The 17,152-nt window shown below is 36.6% G+C and overlaps 1 protein-coding gene across 2 annotated transcripts in view; it reads left to right on the forward strand.

The window, feature by feature from the left end:
- Positions 1–14,064, forward strand: part of klhdc8a (kelch domain containing 8A) — a 31,099-nt gene extending 17,035 nt beyond the window's left edge. Inside the window, exons 2-6 of one of the 2 annotated variants that reach the window (XM_082155960.1) lie at positions 4,913–5,325; positions 6,116–6,280; positions 6,519–6,737; positions 9,987–10,088; positions 10,176–14,064. In XM_082155960.1, coding sequence (XP_082012086.1) covers positions 4,950–5,325; positions 6,116–6,280; positions 6,519–6,737; positions 9,987–10,088; positions 10,176–10,378 — 1,065 coding nt within the window. In that variant the 5' untranslated portion in view covers positions 4,913–4,949 and the 3' untranslated portion in view covers positions 10,379–14,064. The remainder of the gene's footprint in view (positions 1–4,912; positions 5,326–6,115; positions 6,281–6,518; positions 6,738–9,986; positions 10,089–10,175) is intronic. The other variant, XM_082155959.1, reaches the window with a different exon arrangement.
- Positions 14,065–17,152: the final 3,088 nt, after the last annotated feature.

Raw genomic sequence — 17,152 nt, forward strand, 5'->3', positions numbered from 1 at the left:
AGAGCAGAGCGGGCCAAACACTTCTATAGTCTGTGATCAGCTTTTCAGAGAAGCCCATCAGGGACTCGCCACACACTGATCAGCCGTAAATGGCATTGAGATGGGAACATTTATGAATGAAGGTCTTGTAAATTGAGACTTGTCCTCTGGGATTTTTCGTATACTTTCTGATGACTAGCGTTGTGGACTAACTAACTCCTAGTAGCAAGTAACTTTACTAAAAAAGCTGTTTTCATAAAAATTAAGTTTCACCAGTTCCGTTTTTTTCCTACTTTTTTTTAATCCTACGTTGTATTGTAAATCACAAGCAATCAGAAGTCGTTCATTTTCAGTTAGACTTGATCCAGAAACCAGCAGCACGAAGACTTGTTTCAACAGTTCATGCAAATAAGTAATTTACAAAAAAACTGCCACATAGTTTGCATTTTAGGTCTGCTTTTTAATATTTTGTTAAATGTTGCTGTTTTCACTACAAGTACCTTTTCAAGTGTGTATTGTAGTATTGTTGTAGCCTATAAAGTGTAAATTTATTATCTTCCTGATCTGTTTTATTTATAGATATGAGAGAGACCCTTTATATATATATATATATATATAGAGAGAGAGAGAGAGAGATAGATAGATAGATAGATAGATAGATAGATAGATAGATAGAAAGATATAGATATGTGTGCGTGTGTGTGTGTGTGTGTGTGTGTGTGTGTGTGTAAATATATATACATTTATATTAAATATTCATTACATTTCAATTAAATATTTTTATTGAAAATATTTTATTTTACTATATTTTAAAATGTATTTTATTTTATGTATATACATTATTATTATTATTATTATTACACTCTAAATATTTATTTTACTCTATTTAAATGTTTTTTTATTTTATTTATTTTATTTCAGCATCATTACTCCAGTCTTCGGTGTCACATGATCCTTCAGAAATCATTCAAATATGCTGATTTGTTGATGAAGAAACATTGTGTATTATTTTTTATGTTGAAAACAGTTGTGCTGCTTAATATTTTTGTAGAAACAGTGATAGATTTTTCAGGATTCTTAGTCGAATAGAAAGTTATTAGAACAGCATGTATTTGAAATACTGTCACTTTTGATTATATTAAAATGTAAACATTTCTTTAAAATATAAAAAAAAAAATTCTTTAAAAAAGATCTTACTGACCCCAAACTTTTGAAATGTACACATTTATTTACATACAGCCTACTCTCCAGTGTATGCTTAAAGAACAAGTACTGGTTTCAAAAGCGGGTCATCTTTGTTGTGTAGCTTAAGAAACAAACCGGATGTCCGATATTACTTGGATTTTGTTTTGAAGCGTATGTTGATATATCTTTAAATGACAGCTGCAATACTTTCATCATTATATTCATTGGTTGTGAAAGCACTCTGGGAAAGTCTTCATGCAAGGGTTCTGGGGAAGCATGGGAATGTTTTCTTCGAGGAAAGTCGGGGACTGGGATGAAGACCACGGTTGCCTGGATACTGCTGGATGCTAAGCCTCGGTACAACAGCCCACTTCAAGCTCATTGTGTACACAGCTGAGGAGAGAAGAACAGTTGTGTGAAATTGGCTGCATCAATTGAATCAAGTGATGATGCTATTCTGGGCCGTCTTCCATAACACTGCCTCCACTTGGATGGAAATAGAACATAAAAAAGTGTTTGCATAACTTAAGCCGTGGATTTTACAGCCATAAATAAGACAAAATGTGCCTCTCTGTATGCCTATTGGAACAACAGTGAGCTTTTCTTTCTGAGTTCAAGTCTTTGATATCCATTAGCCTTCTTGTAATTAGTTCCCTTATTATTTCTCTTAATATGATTACAGAATAATTGTAGACTGTTATCCAATTATAGCACTATGTAGAGTGCTAAATGGAAAGACAACAAGCTTTCAATACATATTTCTGTTTTAGCAGGCATTACAGTATATCTATCTCACATTTAAATCATTAAATTTGAATCAGTATAAAATAAAAATATATTTATTTACCATGGGTCATGCAATATTGGTTGATGCAATGAATACATTTTTTAGCATTAGATATGTTTCACTCTAAAATACATCATTAAAATGACTAAAATGACTACATTCCATGCAAGTTTTTTTGCATAACATCTTTTTTTTGTAATAGAAAATGGGTGATTAAATACCACTGTCACCGTTATAATCAGTTTTCATTTTAGTTTAGTTTTAGTGTGTGCTTTTGTCATTTTTATTGGTTCGTCATTTCTATTTAGCTTTCATTTGTTTTTTTTATTTCATTGTAGTTTAAGTGATTTTAGTACTTCAATTTAAACTTATTTACAGTATTTCAATTACCAAAGCAAGTTTTTCATCTAATATTTAGATTTTATTTTATTTTCCTATATTACTTTTTACATTGTTGTATAATCTGCACTTTATATTGTAAATATTTTAAAAAGAAAATTACAAAAATAATGTATAGCATATATAGAATTAAATTTGCACATTGTTTAAAGATAAGCATTTGGCTATATTATCTGACAGATCTAATAAATAATGGACCGTTTATTTGATTATCAAGACAGTTTGCCCTAATGGCAATTGCAAGTACCTTTAAATACATGTCATTTCTGCTACTAAAATATAAGGCTAAATGCTTCTGGAAGAAAGATGCAACAGAATGGAAAAGTGAGATGCACAATGATGCCTGATATATATTTAGAAGCTTTATGAGATGAGTCAAGCATCATATCCCAGTAGCCAGTCGTGGGAATAGTAGGCGACAGCAGGGCCGGCCCGCGGCATAGGCGGTATAGGCAAATGCTAGGGGCGCCACTCATCCATAGGGGCGCCAGAATGAGTGAACGAGTGATTTTTTTTTTTTTTTTTAACATTTTTTTTAATATATATATAATACTATTTTAAAACCATTAATTCGAAATACTACCCAAAAAAAAAAAAAAAAGTCCGGCTCACCAATCGTCCCCCGCCCATCGAGTGCTTGAAGTGCGTCAGAAACAGAGCGCGCGCGCGATCAGTTGTTGGTAATTTGTTGTGTAGCGTGCGCGACTCCGCATCCAATGTAGACAGCACTGCTTTTGTTAACACACAGCTCGTAGAAACGGGCCTGGCAGCTCGCGCCAGTTCTAGACGCGGTGAAAGTTTCCTGATTGTGACGGAAGGCCGAATTTACATGACACATTATAAATGAGCATAGTCTGCGATAGATACAGTGCCAAAAAGAAGAGAAGAGGATAAAAGGGGATAAAGACAGAGGTAAAGTGATGTAGTGAATGAACAATTTATGGCATAGGAGTAAGAAACTATAATTTCATGGCAGTTATTTTTACCTTAAACTTAATGTTAGCAGTTGTTCTGAGTTCTCCAGAGTCCCCAGACTGTGTGGTTTTGTAACAATCATGTCAGTTTTAAGACGCATTTTTTATTATCACTTTTTTATTAATGTTTTACTCTACAGTTGTGCAGTTGTGGGGATACAGTACAGGCCAAAAGTTTGGACACATTATTATTTTTAATGTTTTTGAAAAAAGTTTCTTCTGCTCATCAAGCCTGCATTTATTTGATCAAAAATACAGAAAAAATAATAAATATTGTGATATATTATTACAATTTAAAATAATTGGTTTTCAATTTATTATACTTTAAATTATCATTTATTTCTGTGATGCAAAGCTGAATTTTCAGCATCATTACTCCAGTCTTCAGTGTCACATGTGACATCCAGTCTATCACATGATCCTTTAGAAATCATTCTAATATTCTGATTTATTATGAGTGTTGGAAACAGTTCTGCTGCCTAATATATTTGATGAATAAAATGTTAAAAAGAACTGCATTTATTTAAAATAAAATAAAAACATTTTCTAATTATATAAATCATCTTTACGATCACTTTTTATCAATTTAACACATCCTTGCTGAATAAAAGTATTGATTTATTTCAAAAAAAAAAAAAAAAAATTACCCCAAATTACTGACCAGTAGTGTATATTGTTGTTACAAAAGATTTCTATTTTTAAAACATTTAAAAAAACTATTTTACTATTTATTTATCAAAGTATCCTAAAAAAGTATCACAGGTTATGAAAAAATATTAGGCAGCAGAACTGTTTCCAACTTTGATAATGAATCATCATATTAGAATGATTTCTAAAGGATCATGTGATAGACCGGATGTCACATGTGACACTGAAGACTGGAGTAATGATCCTGAAAATTCAGCTTTGCATCACAGAAATAAATGATAATTTAAAGTATAATAAATTGAAAACCAATTATTTTAAATTGTAATAATATATCACAATATAAAAAAAAATTCTGTATTTTTGATCAAATAAATGCAGGCTTGATGAGCAGAAGAAATTTCTTTCAAAAACATAAAAAATAGTAATGTTTCCAAACTTTTGGCCTGTACATTTTATGGCATAGTAATGATATTTATTTACAGGTTTATTCAAAATAGCAAAGTTCACATTAAATCTTTATTGTAAATCGTGCTATAAAAGATAATGGGGACTTGACTTGAATGCTATGTAATGCTCTTGGTATTTGTGTTTAGGCTGTAATGTGTGTGTGTGTGTGTATATAGGCCTATATATATATATATATATATGCTAAATCATGAACACAATGACGGGGTGAAATGGGCTGTGATGCATGGGGCGCCAGGTAAAATCTTGCCTAGGGCAGCAAATTGGTCAGGGCCGGCCCTGGGCGACAGTATGAGAATATATGGACATTGTCATTGTTATTGCAAGTGTTGTAATCACTGTACACATTGTCATAATTGCTGTATGAATTGCACACAGTGGATTACAGCAGTGACTACTAAACATTAACGCTATTATAGACGTGGGCTGAATGTAGAGTTAGCCATGTAAACTAATTACTCTTGATGTTTTCCAGGAGCTGACTCCAAAAACCAAAGTGATCGGAAAGGGTGATGACGGTGCCCTCGGCCCATGAGTTCCATTGGCAGAGCCTGGCATGTCTTTCCAGTGCCCGTGTGTATCACTCATTGGCTGATGTGGGGGGACAGCTGTATGTGGTGGGGGGTTGTGATGCCTCGGGTCGACCCACCAGCGCTCTTGAGCTCTACTCGCCCGAGGTGGACCGCTGGCTCAGTCTTCCTCCGATGCCCACGCCGAGAGCCGGGGCGGCTGTGGCCGTTTTAGGGAAGCAGCTGCTGGTGGTCGGTGGGATGGGGAAGGACCAGCGCCCCCTGAAGGCCGTGGAGGTGTACAACACTGAAGAAGGCAGATGGAGGAAGAGGTGCTCACTCAGAGAGGCGTCCATGGGACTTTCTGTCACTGTTAAAGGTAGAAAACTGTTTTGAGGCTTTAAAGTCAACATGGAATGGTGTTCACTACCAATGTATTATCTCCATACTTCCATACTTTACAGGTCAAATATGTTCAATTATTCAATGAGGAAAAAGTTCAGGGCCCTTGATTTTATTCATGGAAATTTATTTATAAATGATACAATAAATGTATTATATTATATTATTAAACTATTATAAAACTATTTAAAAACTAAAGTTTGTTTAGATCTTTAATCCATGTTCTTAATCAGTATAACCTATATATCTATCTATATCTATATATATCTATATATATATATATATATGTGTGTGTGTGTGTATATGTATATATATATATATACACACAAGTTAAATAAGGTGAATTGTAAACAATACAATCAAGAAAGTGTATTACAGAATGAATATTGTAATAGCTATCTACACAAAATTGAACATTTTGATTAAGATAAATATTGATGTTATGATAATACAGTTCAAATATATATATATATATATATATATATATATCTGTGTGTGTGTGTGTGTGTGTACTGATGAATTGGGGGCAAAACTATCAGACAGATGTAATAAAGAACAAAAACAATTGTTTTTAGATAGTGAAAAGTGTCTGAGATAGAGATAGAAAACCATGTCAATGTCACGTCAGTCTCTTTTCAGCCGCAGTTCTGTCAGCACATGGCATTTAAAGCATTTATTCATGGAGTATTTGACATTGTAAGGTGAAAGACTGTTTTGTTCAAGAGTTCTTTGTTCAAAATGAAGACCTTCATTTGATCTCTGTTCAGACGGCAGAGCTGTTGCGGTCGGGGGAATGGGAGCAGACCTCCTGCCTAGAAGTGTTCTCCAGCAGTACGACCTTCGCAAGGACGTGTGGGCGCTCCTTCCGCCCATGCCCACCCCGCGCTACGATACCAGTGTCTGCCTACTGGGCTCCAAGATCTACGTGGCAGGTTTGCTGAGCAGAGAGAGTCCTTGTGTATCTGTTATCTCCCCTTGTACAATAAATACTATGTGTGTGCGTATTTGTGATCCTGACCTCGTTGTAGTTGCTGAAAAATGCCCACTTAAGTTAGCTAAATCTGAAGGATAATTGGTTTATCAAATCGATATTTACTTAAAATGTGGCAAATATTTGGTGCTTTCCCATGCAAAAATGACCAGTCACCACCAATGTCTCTGTCTCTTCAGGTGGACGTCAGTGTAAGCGTTTGGTGAAGACGTTTGAAGTCTATGACATGGAAAACCGCACTTGGTCCTCCCTACCCAGCCTGCTCTGCAAGAGATCTTATTCTGGGGTCATATGGGACAGTGCTGGGCATCTCTGCTGGTTAGGAGGGCTCAGACAAGGAGGATTACACCAAACTTCAAAGTTTACCAAGAATGTTAATATCTTTGACACCAACCAAGGTAAATTAGCTAGACATGCCAACACTAAAATAGTACATACTGTATATCTGATCTGTTACACTGTAAACATACAGTAAGTAGTGAAAAGAGCATTGAAAACATACAAACCATCATGATCGTCATGTAATCTAATTTACATGAGAGGGCATCTCATTTAAATCTAAATGACAATTGATCTACTGTAAACAGAGCACTATACCCAAACTTCAAATTGAAGCTATAAAATGCTGAAATTAGCAGTCAGATTTGGATAGAAAGTTAGTAATTCACTCCATTATTTTACTCTATCATTCAAAAGTTTGGGGTGATTTTTTTTTTATTGAATTATTTTATTCAGAAAGGATACATTAAACTGATCAAAAGTGATCATTTTTAAATGTATTCAAATAGAAAACTTATTTTAAACTGTTATAATATATTATGTTATAATTTTTTTTTTGTATTTTTGATCAAATAAATGCATCCCTGGTAGGGGAGCAAAAGACTTCTTTCAAAAACATGATTTGTTTTTAAAGAACTTTACTTCATAAAAGGCTAGAATTGCAAAAGATGGTAAATAGGCTATTTTTTTTCAATGCCCTATAAACCTAAGATAGTTTGCTGTTATTACTCAGTTAACAAAATATGTTCTAAGAATGGTATCCTAACGTTCTGAAACGTTATGAAAACGCTATTTCTGGATGTTTTCTAAAAACATTTCTTGGTTATGCGATCATTAAGGAAACATTCAATTTTTATCATTTTGCAAACATTAAAGGAATGTTACAGTACTTTCTTCTAAACTTTCTAAATCAAGTAGAAACATTTAAAAAATGTTAGACAAATGTCCAATTAAAACATTGAAAAAAAAAATTCCATGAAGGACGTATAAATAATGTTTTGCGCAAATTTTGAGAACATTATTACAGACAACATAACTTTGAACAAATGTTCTGTTAACGTTACAGGGAAAATGTTTGTTCATAACTTTGAGAGAAGTTTGCCTTCTGAGAATGTTCTCTGTTCCACATGGTTTTCAGCACACAGTATATTGCTAAAAATAGGCTTAGCATTGAGTTTCTGTGAATATTGTAAGGTGAATATAGATAAGTGCTGCTTGTGCATGCGGTATGAGACAGGCCTTAGTTTTAATCTGTGAAATCTCCAAGAAAAATAGTTTTATGTTAAATGCGTACATAAAGCATGCGCATCATGTCATCACGGGTAACCGTTCCCTTTTTATACATTTTTTTTTTTTTCGGATTAACCCAAAAAAAGGGGTGGAAAGATACAAGGTGTGACAAAATGTAAGACCTGCTGAAATGAGTTATTGATTTCTCTCCGGCTTCTCACGCTTTTTCTTCCTCTACATCGTTTCCGCTCAAATCTGATCTTTTCTAATCAGATTCAGTAGATGGGAAAATTGCACAGACTTTTTTTTTTTGGCCCCAAGGGCGATTCAAAAAAAAGTTCCTATCGTAAGTGGGCAGCGAGGAGGTCAACTAAACTTTGAACACGCTGCCGTATGAACCATTTCTCTCTTTTTTTAATTATTCCATTACCGGTGCATGTGTCAGTCAACAGGTGCGTGCGCCGGCGTTCACAGAGCCGCACGGGGGATTAAACCTCGCTATCTAATTTCCTTCTGCCTGAATCCGCCACCGGCAATAAAAGCACCTCGCGTACAAGTCTCCCAATCTAATATAACTAGGCGATAAGATTGTGGGATAGGAAAGGGGGCGTTAAATGATGCTATTCAGAAACACATTGTCATCCCTTATCCATAGCTCATCCTGATAGATAGTTGAGCCCATCGGCTCTTTTGTCTTAACGCAGGCTAGATGGATGTGCTTTTTATTAAAGATCCAACTTGACAATGTATACTTTCTAATTGAGTGGTGATAGACCCAACAGCATGTTTTCTAACGTAATGTCAAATGAACAGGGACCAGGACGGACCCCGCCACCTGTTTGAAGGGAATGTGAATAAAAAGTATGCTTTGCGTCAGAAAAAGTTAAAGGGCAACACCGTTCAACAGAAAAAGCGTCAGATTTTGGGCCAACAACAGAGCGAGCGTTGCACGCCAAGGGCTGAAATCAATATCCTGTCCAAAGTTGACAGACCCTTCATTGCTCATTCAAGTCGGACACTTTGATCCTGATCCAAATTGCCAAATTTGCAGCAAAACATCAATAAATGATTTAACTAAAATCACTGGAGAAAAACAAACTCAGCGGGCAGCCTTGTTGTCCACTGGCTACATGGGCCGCTATCTTTTAAAGCAGCTTCCTGACTGAATGTTGCATAGACCTATATTCCATAAGGTCATTATATAATATATTTTGTATGCACATTTTAATACAAAAAAAATGTAACCTAGAAAAAAAAGAAAAACATCTCTCTACTCATTCCCCATCTTTTTTTTTCATATCACTTGCATTCTAGGATTGCCTGATCTGTGAAAAATGCCTGTAATGACAAAAGTTAGGTGTTGCTTTATATTTATATATACACACACACACACACACACACACACACACACACACACACACACACACAAGTGCTGTGAGCCATCTGCATACGTGTCTTTGCAATCGAGCAAGCAAACATGAATGGTGAAAGGAGTTGGCAACTCTCTAACAACCATCATTATTCTAATGCCGTTTGTGTGTTATTGGCTATGATTGTGCTTTTTGGCAGATTAGGTTGATGTAAATAATGAGCCAAATTAACATTCTACATCTGTGAAACACAGAAAGCCGCTCAAATCTAACTTCCTTTTCAAAGCAATTAAAGTGTTCTAGCTCAGTAATTTTTGAAGAAATGGTCCTTGCATTTATTACGGCAAGCTATCGGCTTAGTTATTAGACATATATTAGATCCTGCAAATGGAAAACAGTCTGTCAACTCTAATCGACAAGCACCCAGACTCTAATCTGCAGGAAAGTCCTTTATTTCTATTTCCTCTTTAGACGCTTTAGGAAAAGCTGTCAAACAAAACAGTTTTTGAGTCATATACTGTGTAAGCCTGTTAATTTTCTTTCACTCATTGTATAAATCTGATTTAATATGTCAGATTTTAAATCACACCGTGTTAATGGTGAATAGTGTGTAAGCTGAAAAACCCAGATTAATGTACAAACTATACGCAAGACATTATAAGAATGACATCTTGCAAATTGCTGCTAGTGGTGCAGATAATACACACTTCACCTTTAATATTTTGCACTTTATTATTGTTATTTGTTTGTGTCCGCTTTGTTTCATAGGAACTTGGTTGAAATCAGAGGACACCGTACCCTTGAAGACCAAGCGAGCAGACTTTGCTGCAGCCATAGTGCGAGGCAGAATGATCGTGGCGGGAGGTCTGGGTATGGAAGTTGCATCATAATATATTTATCTACCGCACAGTTGCTGTCACGGTTGGTGTCATCAAAACATCTGCTCTCCTTTTACAGGCCATCAGCCATCAGTGCTGGACACCGTTGAAGCCTTCCATCCCGAAAAAAGAAAATGGGAAAGGCTGTCGCCCATGTCAACGCCGCGTTGCTCTGCCTCAAGCATCGTGATCCGTGATCGCCTACTGGTGGTAGGAGGCGTCAATCAAGTCCCAAGCTCCGCCCATGAGATTCTATATGTAAAAGAGGAGGAGATTCTTTAACCACAGAACCTTTACACTTCAGAAAAAGTTGCCTTCAATGATTAAGTAAAACACATTTTCACTTTAAAGGTGTGGTCACATTTACCATTGCTAGGTGAAATTTCAGTCATTGCAATTTTCGCTCATCTACGAATTCGCCACACTCACCAACAGTCCTTCATACGTCTCTACGCTATTGACAATTGACCTTGAGAATGTGACCACACCTTAAGTCCTGAAATATTTTCTACGCCAGTGTTTCCCAACCCTGTTCCTTGAGGCACACCAACAGTACACATTTTCATATTCTTCCTAATCAAACACATCTGATTCAACTCATCAGCTCGTTAGTAGAGACTCCTAACTCCTAACTCCTGTGTTTGAGGGGCTGTTTACACGACACCATTTTCAACTAAAAACGTAAAACTTTTTATGCGTTTTGGCCGTTCGTTTACACGACAACGGCATTTTGGGTGCCTGAAAACGCAAACTCGTGAAAACGGGTTTCAAAGTGCAAGTTTTTGAAAACAGTCTCTGTGTAAACAGCAAAAACGCAAATCTACACATGTGTAGTATGTGTTCAGTCTATAGTGTTTCATCGCCATCTAATGGCCTGGCAGCAGAATACAGCGTTTTTAGTCGTTTTCGCGGATCCGTCTGGATGGGGATCGGTTTGACAATGGCGTCGTCTGTATGCGGAAAACACAATGGAAAAACATCTCAGTTTTAAGCATATCGTTGTTGTGTAAAAGTACTCTTAAGTTTGCACAATGAGTCAGAAATTTTAGACGTAAAAAAATTAAATACATTCAGTACACGTTGTGTCAATCACGTTTACACACTGCCTCCGAAACTTTCGTCCGTCATAAAACAATTTGGATCCGGTTCGATTTTCTGCGTTTTTCGCATCCGTAGCAAGCATTTTGAGATGTGTATTGACAATTCAGAGCCACCGAATGACGAATATGAAAAAACGCATACGAAAATCTCGGACTCAGTGTGCAAGGATTTTAAGTCCAATTTTTTATGCCATTCCCTTGCTAACTTCTCTCTGTCTCATTCACTCTCATTCATTGCTTACGTTGCACGAGTGCCCACTAGAGGCGGAACCCTTGCAATGTGTTTAAATGGAACGCCCTAAACCCACTTGGAATCCGCAATGGAGCTGATTTATTATTTATATTTTTGTTCCTTATAAATTTGTTTTACGCACCATTCTGTAGGCCTGTATGTATGCTTGGGCTGTTGGGGAGAATATAAAAAAAAAATACACAAACAAAAATGAGATTAATACAATAAACTATAACAGTCAGCTTAAGGTAGCTACAAGTATTATACGATTACATGTCAAAATAACTATAATTTCATACACTAGCGTTGTGTGGGGTGGGGGCAAATTAAGCGTGATGTCACAATGTTGCATTGTGGTCTATGGATCTGCCTGAAGTGTACAGGTTGAGTAGACTTCGCCCCATCGATCAAAATCATAGGGTCATCGAGGCTGGAGTCTGTCCAAGTACACTTCCCTCGCCCACTTAAAGAAGTTGAATGCACTTCAAAATGGCAGCGGGGATTCCCCTGAAGTGCTTGGTTCATAAGTGTACGTCTAAAAGTGGAGTTAAACACAGCCCAAGGCCAGAAATAGATGGGTCAGATAATGGAGACATACAAAATGTGTACTGTTGGTGTGTTTCCAGGAACAGGGTTGGGAAACACAGCTCTACCCAAATTTGAAATCTTGGCCAATGCATTGCAAAAGCAGTAGAGGAGGCCGTAGAGCTGGAGTTCTAAACTCTGGCCCTCGGGGTCCACTTTTCTGCAGAGTTTAGCTCCAACCTTGATCAAAATCACCTGCCTATAACTTTCTAGTATTCCTGAGGACCTTGATTAGGCGTGTTTGATTCGGGTTAGAGCTAAACTGCAGGAAAGCTGACCTCGAGGGCCAGATTTGAGAACCCGTCGTAGAGTTTCCTTCAAACATCTGTCTTAATCCACATTCAGGTAGCAAGCTATAAACATGTCAACGGTTTAAAGGTAAAATGTGAAATTTTAGCACCCCTAGCACAAGATTCTATTCAATGACTGTCGAAAACGAAGTTTACACCGATGCCTACTATAGCGCCCCTTGTGGCAATGCTGACATATTTCCTAATGCAATCATGAATGAGATCAAACTACAGTTTGTTTACAGTACGTACTTATGTAGAGTATGTTTCAGGCTTAATGTCAGCACAGCAAGGTTCTTGGATGCTAGACTGTTCAAATGAATAAGCTACACTATCTGATGAGGAATAACTAAGCACATTTTAGGGAACAACATGTATTTTAGTTCCACAAAGCTCGCTGTTAATGCCATTTTTACAAGATGCACAGCAACGACAATCTGCCTCCTAAAGCCAACAGCACCAAACAACCACCAAACGAGTTAAGCCAACAACAAATGCACAAACACAGCCACACACGCTTTAGAAACAGAATATATAGGCGTTTGAAATAGAAACAGATTTACAGTAGCAGCAGTCTCCCTATAATGGTGTCTTGAGATATTTTTAGGGTATTTACAGGGTTGCTAATTAATCTACTGCTATTTTTAGCATGATCATCTAGTAATACAGCTGAGGTATTATTAATAAAGTGATATTAATTGTGCATAACTCCCTGCATTAATTGTGTAGGTGATGTGTGAACAGATTTTGGTGATTTGTATGGTGAATATTGGTATTTTTCACTCATTCTGGTCAGTTCCATCCTTGTCAAAGTTAAATTGCACTGCTGTAGCACATACATGCAATCCTTTTTCTAAATGTTTACAGGGTCTTCAGCAATTTATAGTAGCATCAAGTATTTTATCTTTAAAAACCCCTGAAATCGAAAATTGGGAGTTCCGTGGCTTTTTAAAAATGTTAAGACAAGCCTTTTGAAATGTTCTACCCCAACTTACTTTCCAATGGGAAATCCATCGAAACAGAACAGGAATATGCCCTCTAAAAAGGATTCCATGGGGTTTTTAATGCTACGCTAATAAAAAAGATATTGAGTGTGTTCACATGCACAACAATTCAGCTCTTTCAAAGATCCCTGCAAAGCAAGAAACATTAATGTGAGATTTGAAATGATTGGTTTACATATGCACACACACACAGAATAAACTGCCAGGATTGTGGCTTAAACAGTTTATGACCTTCGGCTGATAAAAGAAACCATTAATGTGTTTACGTGACCTTACATGCTGCTGGTTTATTAAGCATAATCAGTGTGAGATTGTGCATGTAAACACACTCATTGTCAGCACAGAGTTCAGAGATGCAGTATTTTGTATCGAAATGAAGTTGAAAAGCCTTTAGGGAAGTCATCATAGCTATGGCCAACATCATTAAATGTTTTTTCTATTATAATGTTTTCACTTGGCTATTTGCTCTCATTTTGTTAGGATAATGTGTCTTGGATGCACATAGCAATAAAATAAAGCACTGTAATACATGGTTTTCTACAATTGCTTGTGGTTTTGCCATTAAATGAACTTTGTCTCCAGTCTTTTTGCTTCCTTGTTTCTTGGTTTAAATTCACCATGGCACTCTTATCTGGGGGGGAAAGAAACAGTGGATTTACTTTTCTCTTTTTTTTTCTTTCTTTTTTTAATGATGTCAAATAGTGACTCACTTATTTGAGTCTTGAGCAGGATAGTGGTTGACAGAACGGGGAGCGACTCTAACCGTGTGGACTCCTGGCCTGAGGTTTATTTGTCTCTATTGATTTCTCTCACCTCTGCAGAGGTGAAATGTGTCTCGCGGTCTTGTCGGCCACGCTCAGACCTGCTATAAAACACTGCAGAGATGCAGTTAAAAAGTGCTGCAGTGGTTCTACACAGTTTATCTGCAAAATGAGGCTAGTGCTGATGTGTTATTGTGTTCCGGATTGCTTGGAAGTCTCTTGGCCTGCTTTTCAGGAAATAGTAAAGCAGTCTTGGCTGTTAGTTTAAACAGGTATAATCTTAAATATCATGAACAAATAGCAGTATTAGTTATCGGTCAAGTTTGAAATGTGTATTTCTCCATACATTAACTTGTTAACTTGACAGTGAATACAAAAATTAAAATGTTGTCACTGTCATGTTGTTCCAAACCAGTATGAGTTTCTTTCTTTTGTAAAACACAAAAACTACTGACTACTGAAGAAAAACTGACTATGGAAGTCAATGGGTGCCATCAACTGTCTTGTTACAAATATTCTTCAAAATACAGAAAACAGAAAACAGAAGAAAGAAACTAATAGTTTTTAAACAACATCAGGGTGAGTAAATTATGACAAAATGTAAATTTTTGGGGGGACTATCCCTTTAATTTTATCCTGTGCTGTCCGATTCGTGAGTCGTTCGTTTGAGCCGATTCTTTATAATGATTTGGTCGAAACGTGTGCAAAGTAGAGATGGGACGATGCAAATATCGGATTATTTTAATGACATGATCTTTAAATCTCTTTCGGCAAAATGAAAAAAAAAAAAAAAAGTATAACCTACATGTCATATCAGAGTTAAATCGCCTATTTCCAATAACCACATTGATCATATTCCAAATAGGAAATCATTATAATGCAGCCAGAGATAAATATGAGAAACAAACATTATTAGTCCACCTCTCGAGACCTTATATTTGTCATGTGACAAACGCACAACGAACGAAACGTTCATGAACGACCTATAGCCTAGTGCAAATTTGGTCATTGTGTGAGTACAAATTTGAAGTAACTTATCTGCAAAATGATGTGTTAGCCTATATGGAGATAAAGTTATTTTGATCTTCCTCGACTAAGTTCCCAAGTCTGATTCCGTTTACGAATCAATGGTGAAGCCTGGAGGTAGGCCTATCACAAGTAACGCCACATTTGTCGTTTTTTTTTTAAAGAAAAAGTACATTTATCTGACACAAAAAAGCAGTAGAGCTACAGCTTCATACTGGAACACATACACCTTACTCATTTCCGTGGTGGAAAGCCAGGTAAGACCATCTTCTCTTTATTTATTTTAGCAGAGTGTGACCATTTGAACGATGGAAATGATCTTGAATTTGAATCAGTTTGAACGAACCGTCTGGAGCGACTCGCTCAAGTGAATCGCATTCTCAAAGCTAGGTGACTAGTCGACTGGCTGGTATAAGGCTGCAATTATACTGTTTACCACTTGGTGACACCGTTTATCAGTTTATGTATGCTTACAATCACTGAATTCCCTTGCCATACATTATAATATAGTTTTCGGTTATAATATATCCTAATTAGTCCAAGTTTTGACATGTCTGGAAGAGTCTAAGAACTCTCTAGAAGATCTATAAATAAATGCAGTCCATCTAAAAATAGCCCACACCATCCAGAATAATGCATTGCATTAGATTTCATAAACAAACTTGCATTATTCTTTAACAGGCACATGGTGTTTGTCTAAAGAGAATCACATCTCTACACTTTCATTTGTGAATCACTTCCTATTCTGGACATGAAGGCGCCCTGAGGGCACCTATAGGTGAAATGTTCTGGGGTTGAAGTACCTTTTTAAGATGTGATACATGCAGTCAGGCTACTCTGTAACCAACCGTTCCTGTGCAGGTGCCTCCTGGCTCCATCCACCTGGTCAGTATTCTGATCACGTGACCTCGCTGAGCTCAGGGCCACTGGGTGACCCGTCGGGAACGGCTTTTGCACCCTGTGCCCGGCTTCAGTGGAGAATTTTCCACATTAGTTGTGTTAAGCTATCTGCGGCACGGCTCTGAATGTATTAAAACAGAGCTTTAATGATGTTTAGGCATAAGAACAATGGGGTAAAATCTAGCAAAGTCTGTCTAAAGTGGAAAATGCTTACTCTCTCCAGTCTCCACTAAACTAGCACGCTTGCGACTCAGAATGAGGAACACATTATATGATTTTCTGCTGTTTCAGAGAACTTAATTGCAACAAGCAGGGGTTGAAATAATGCTCTGATATATTTAATAATAAATCGAGGAGTGTAATATAACAATTTTCATTCCTCATATTGATACAAATAGAACGCATGCTGCTACACGCTGAAGCTCAGTAAAATCAGATTATAGGATTGTGAGCTTGAATCAGGCTATGTAATACTTGCTGCGTTTGTGGGTGGAAAGAGTAGCAGGAAGACAAATTCAAGAGAATGTCTTTATCTACCAAGAAGGTGTTTGTCATAATCACGGTGTAGGGCTAAATTTGTGAGTGTTAACCTGGAATAATCTTTAAATCTGGACAGCAATGAGAGATGGTGTCTGAAAATGGCATAATATTATCATTAGGTGCTTGCTATATTTAAGGCTACAGATTCGAAGTTCGTGTTAAACGTTAGCGCATAATTCATCCAGCACCTCATGAAGTGAGATACTCCGAATTTCCCAGATGGTTGAGGAGAGCTGAGCTATTACTTTTCTAAACCATTGGACTTTTCTTTTATGTCTGGCAGATGAGAAAATGGCATTAAATTACTTTGAAGGAGTGCATATATTTATACATTCGTCTGCCCGAAAAAAAAAAAAGAAAGAAAAAAAAAAGTAGCTGTTTGAATTTAAATAGGCAAATGCTTAAGAGTCAATGACTGGATCATTATTGCTGTGATTATCATGTTATATGTTTGGCAACAGTTCTTCTAACCTAGTTTTTTCTTTTCTTAAACAACCTTGTATGAAAACACATCATGGCCATATTCCATGATGATAATTTCAAGATTCATCAGGCTCAAATTGTGAAAGAATGGTCGGGAGGAAGCCTGAAGCCTCATTTTCACACAAAGTCCAGACC

Source organism: Leuciscus leuciscus (genome assembly GCF_965113295.1).
Source record: "Leuciscus leuciscus genome assembly, chromosome: 23".
NCBI classification, from domain to species: Eukaryota; Metazoa; Chordata; class Actinopteri; order Cypriniformes; family Leuciscidae; genus Leuciscus; species Leuciscus leuciscus.